The 4,275-nt window shown below is 46.5% G+C and overlaps 1 protein-coding gene across 1 annotated transcript; it reads left to right on the top strand.

The window, feature by feature from the left end:
- The first annotated feature begins 800 nt into the window (after positions 1-800).
- LOC123267929 lies at positions 801-1,214 on the top strand. Its single transcript, XM_044732845.1, has one exon. The coding sequence runs from the start codon at positions 801-803 to the stop codon at positions 1,212-1,214; it is 414 nt and encodes a 137-aa protein (XP_044588780.1).
- The last annotated feature ends 3,061 nt before the right edge of the window (positions 1,215-4,275 follow it).

Here is a 4,275-nt window from a genome sequence, read left to right as displayed (position 1 = left end):
AAGCGAAACTTTTGACGAACATCTAAAAGTCCTGGCTCTTCTTTTTGAAGTAGTTCGCGAATTCGGCCTGCTCATCAACCCGGAGAAGTGCAAGTTCTGTAGAAATGAGGTGAGGTTCTTGGGATTCGTGGTCAACGATACTGGGTTATATTCTGATCCAGAAAGAATCTCACCAGTCGTAAATTTTCCCACTCCGACAAACAAAAAATAATTACGAAGTTTTCTGGGCCTCGTTAACTGGTACCACCGTTACCTCCAGAATGTTGAGAAGGCTCAAGGTCCTTTGAACAAATTAACAGGTCCAGAATAACAAATTAACGGGTCCAGAAGAGGAAAAGTCGTTTCAATTGCTTAAACAATCTCTCGTGGATGCTCAGCCCTTATCAATTTCAAAACACGACTGGCCGTATGAATTATATACTGATGCATGCGACACGGGTCTTGGGGCATTTCTAGTTCAAAAAGAACCCGGAACAGACAAGAAGCATTCAATAATTTATCTCAGTCGTCAGCTCCGTGGTGCAGAAACTAGATACACGACTACAGAAAAGGAGTGCTTAGCTGTAGTCTGGGCGGTGAGGAAGCTGAGATGCTATCTCGAAGGTGCTCCGCTTACGGTGGTCACAGATCACGCTTCTCTATTGTGGCTGCACTCACTGAAAGAGCCAAACGGACGCCTGGCGAGATGGGCAGTCGAGCTCTTTTCTCACCAAGTTACCATCAAGCATCAACAAGGTACGACAAACGAGGGGCCAGACGCTCTTTCTCGGCTATATTAAGATGATTCTCCAGAAGATTAGATGGAAATAAAGGACAGATTACAAACAGCTAGGTTTGTCCATATTCAAACATCAAATTGGTATGACATTAAATTTAATAATGTCAGGAAACATCCAAAGAATTTTCCAGATTGGAAAACTTTGGACGATCATCTTTATTATAGAAGACCTGATCTCGTTGAGGAGATCTTGGGTGACGAGGAAGAGTGGAAAAAGGTACGAAAAGATCACAAAGTACCGGAAACACTGAGAAGGAATTACGAGGAGCCAGACGCTCGACATCTCGGTCGTAACAAAATGTATGAGCGCATCAAGACAAAATTTTACTGGCCAGGCATGTCCAAAGACGTTGAAGAGTTTGTACAAGCCTGTGATACTTGCAAGCAGATCAAGTACAAACAGACTTCTTCGAAAGCTCCACTCCAATCGAGATAACCAATAAAACCGTGGGCGGTCGTGGCAGCTGATGTCACAGGTCCTTTTACAAGGTATAGACGAGGCAAGTCCTATATCCTAGTGATCCAAGACTTATATACCCGGTTTTCGGAATTTTATCCGATACGACGACATACGGGTAGTCTGATACTGGAGAGCTTCAAATGTTCCTTCTCACTCTGGGGCTACACTATGTTCCTGGTGTCCGACAATGGAAAGGAGTTTATCAATTCTCAATTACAAGAGTATGTAACCAGTGTAGGAGTAAAATTTTTTCCAATCGCTATATCTCATCCTCAGGCCAACCCAGTGGAGCGTATTAATCGTACGTTAAAACCGATGATAAGAGCGTACATAAACAAAGACCAGAGTAGGTGGGATGAACATCTGGGAGAGTTTCAGCTGGCGTACAATAGCGCCTTCCACTCCTCGCTGAAATTATCACCATACTACTTACTCCACGGTCAGGCGACGCGCCAAGCTGGGGAGGTAACTCACCTGGAACTGGACGATATTATATTTAATAATCCAGAATGGCTTAAGAGAGTACAGCGTCTTGATGAGCTCAGACACAAAATTGAATCTGTCATGAAAAAAGAAAATGAGCGACAAGAGAAGTACCACGGGACTGATTTAAAAATCCCGGAGGTCTCTGTCGGTGACAAAGTATATTATCCTAATAGAAAACTGAGTAATAAAACGGCGGGGTACAGCGCGAGTCTTGGGGTTAAATATTTAGGGCCTGCGTTAATTTCTAAGATAATAAGTCCACTAGTCGTAGAATTAAAAAATGAGCGCGGTAAACTGTTAGGCCAACATTACATACCCGACTTAAAGCTGCCGCGTCGCAGTGATCGATTAGTGAATAAAAATTCAACTCGGTAATAATTATCACTCTCAAAAAAAAAAAAAAAAAAAAGAGTGAAAATTAAAAAAAAAAATTTTAACAGCTGAATATTTGAACTAATTTTAGTAAATTTTCAGAGTGATGTGGAGAATTTCGAAAAAAATTAAGACCCGAAGAGAGGGTCGGCAACGCCCAGAGGCGGCTCAAGTCAACAACAGAGGGGTGAGGCCCGGAATTAATTCCGGGGCCGTTCAAAGTGCCATCCTCGCTGGGCCGCCGTCTGAAGCGGCTTTGGCACCTCAGGCATCCGCCCTGTCAAGACTGGGTCAACTTATACCCAGCTATCACCCAGTTCCAGCTACAATACCCTCGGCTAAAGACCGAGCGGGAGCTGGCGTTCCTGTGGCCTGTACGTCGGCCACAGCATACAGTGCTCCGTCGGCTTCGCGTCGAGCGGATGTTGTTGTGTCCGATGTACGGGTTTCAACGGCACCAGCGACTACACCCTCGGTTCTCGACCGATTGGGGGCTCCTGGAGCTGGTGGTGAGCCAAAGGACAATGACAATGGGAAACGTTCGGTTTCGGACCGAACGAGACCGAAGAGAGCCAATCGAAGCTGTGGGAGAGGCCGCAAGGTTTTCTCCGAGGGCTCCAGGTGGTGCAAGCTCAACAGAAACCAGTCCAGGTTGAACAGACGCAGGGCGAAGTTCAACCTGTTGCTGGAAAACCCGACGACACCCAAAAATGCCCTATGGAGGGCCTGGAGGAGAGCCACCATGGAGGACGAGAGGAAGCAGCACAAGGAACCGGGGCCTTTGGAGCAGATGACATTTGGAGTTCGGGCTGCTTGAACGGAGATGAGGTCGAAGACGTCTCCTACGCCAGCCCGAGTCTCCAATCCACTCACATCGATAAAGACACCACCACCTGTGTCTTCTCCCGGTCTCGGTCCACCTTCAATAACGCCAAGATCTACTTCGGCTGTACCCGGACCTTCGTGCAGGCCAGACACATTAGTGCAACCCACAGCAGAGATCCGAGGTGATGGCAAGATACCCGGAAACATCCCTGACGTGTCCAAGGGGGACCATACCTCGTCGACCACCGACTACAGCGAACCAGCCTGCGAAGTCGACTATGTACGTAAAGACCAAAGTTTTCACGAGGTCCCTACCACCAGTAACGACGCCCAGGAAAAGATCCGTCCTTCCGGCATCCGCTCCAACCCGCACAACACCTGCGGCAACTGCTGAGCCGACACCAGCCTTCGCCGCGTACAAGGCGAGCTTATACAAAGAGGCACTGGAGCGGGCGCCCCGGACGAGAATTATGGAGACTGGCATTCCTCGTGCCAAGAAGATGCCAGAGCCACGACCTAGTGACGTTCCTATTCGTCGTAAGACGAGGAAGAAGAAGAAGAAGAGAATGAAGAGCGAGCTAAGAGGGCCTAACTGGTCCGAGATGGAGTTTGGTGGAGGAAGTGTACAACCGGTATCCGAGGACTCTGGGATTGGGGTAGAGGGGACCTTCGGCGACGAAGAGGACAGAGACGAGGATGTCCTGGAACTAGACCATGACAAGGAATTATAGCTATTTATAATTTTATTTCAAGTACCCCTTGAGGGGAACTGAAGATCGAAACTCCCTAGTGCTGGTCTGGCGGGGAGGAGTGTAACAGGGTAATTTACCCTGTGACGGTAAAACCACACGCGTGCGATAAGTAGTCGACGCAGCACTGGCGCGTCTCGGTCTTCGGGACCCGACTAGCATTAAGTGGGGGAAATTTTGGGTTTCTTGGTCAGTTGAGTAGTTGCAGAAAATCAGAAGTAGTGCAGTGCTCAGTTCAACAACATCAGCAGCCAAAAAGTCCAAGAAGGAAACCAGTTTTGAACAAAGAGTTTCCTCAGCACAAATTTAACCAGGTATTGAGACTTTCACATTTTTGATGAGCCAAGGGGGTCATATACCGGGCTCATCGATTTTACTACTTCTCATTTATTAATTAAATTTTGATAATTCAATTGTTTATAATCATTTGCTCAATAATAATTATTTATTTAATTAATTTGGTTCGTTAGCAGTTTGAACATTCTTCTTGGGGATATTATACCCGAGAAATGTTCTAGACCTCTTGGGTTTAGGAGTCGTGAGAAATTAAATTATTGATTCGGCCAGTTGATAATCATTAACATCCTAGAATGGCTTAAATAAAT

The sequence above is a fragment of the Cotesia glomerata genome, linkage group LG1 (assembly GCF_020080835.1).
Source record: "Cotesia glomerata isolate CgM1 linkage group LG1, MPM_Cglom_v2.3, whole genome shotgun sequence".
NCBI lineage: Eukaryota > Metazoa > Arthropoda > Insecta > Hymenoptera > Braconidae > Cotesia > Cotesia glomerata.
The sequence above is the reverse complement of the archived record's forward strand: the minus strand, read 5'-3'. Positions and strand labels throughout refer to the sequence as shown.

Coding starts and splice junctions, on each gene's coding strand:
- LOC123267929 (XM_044732845.1), top strand. CDS start 801: ATGGAAATAAAGGACAGATTACAAACAGCTAGGTTTGTCCATATTCAA.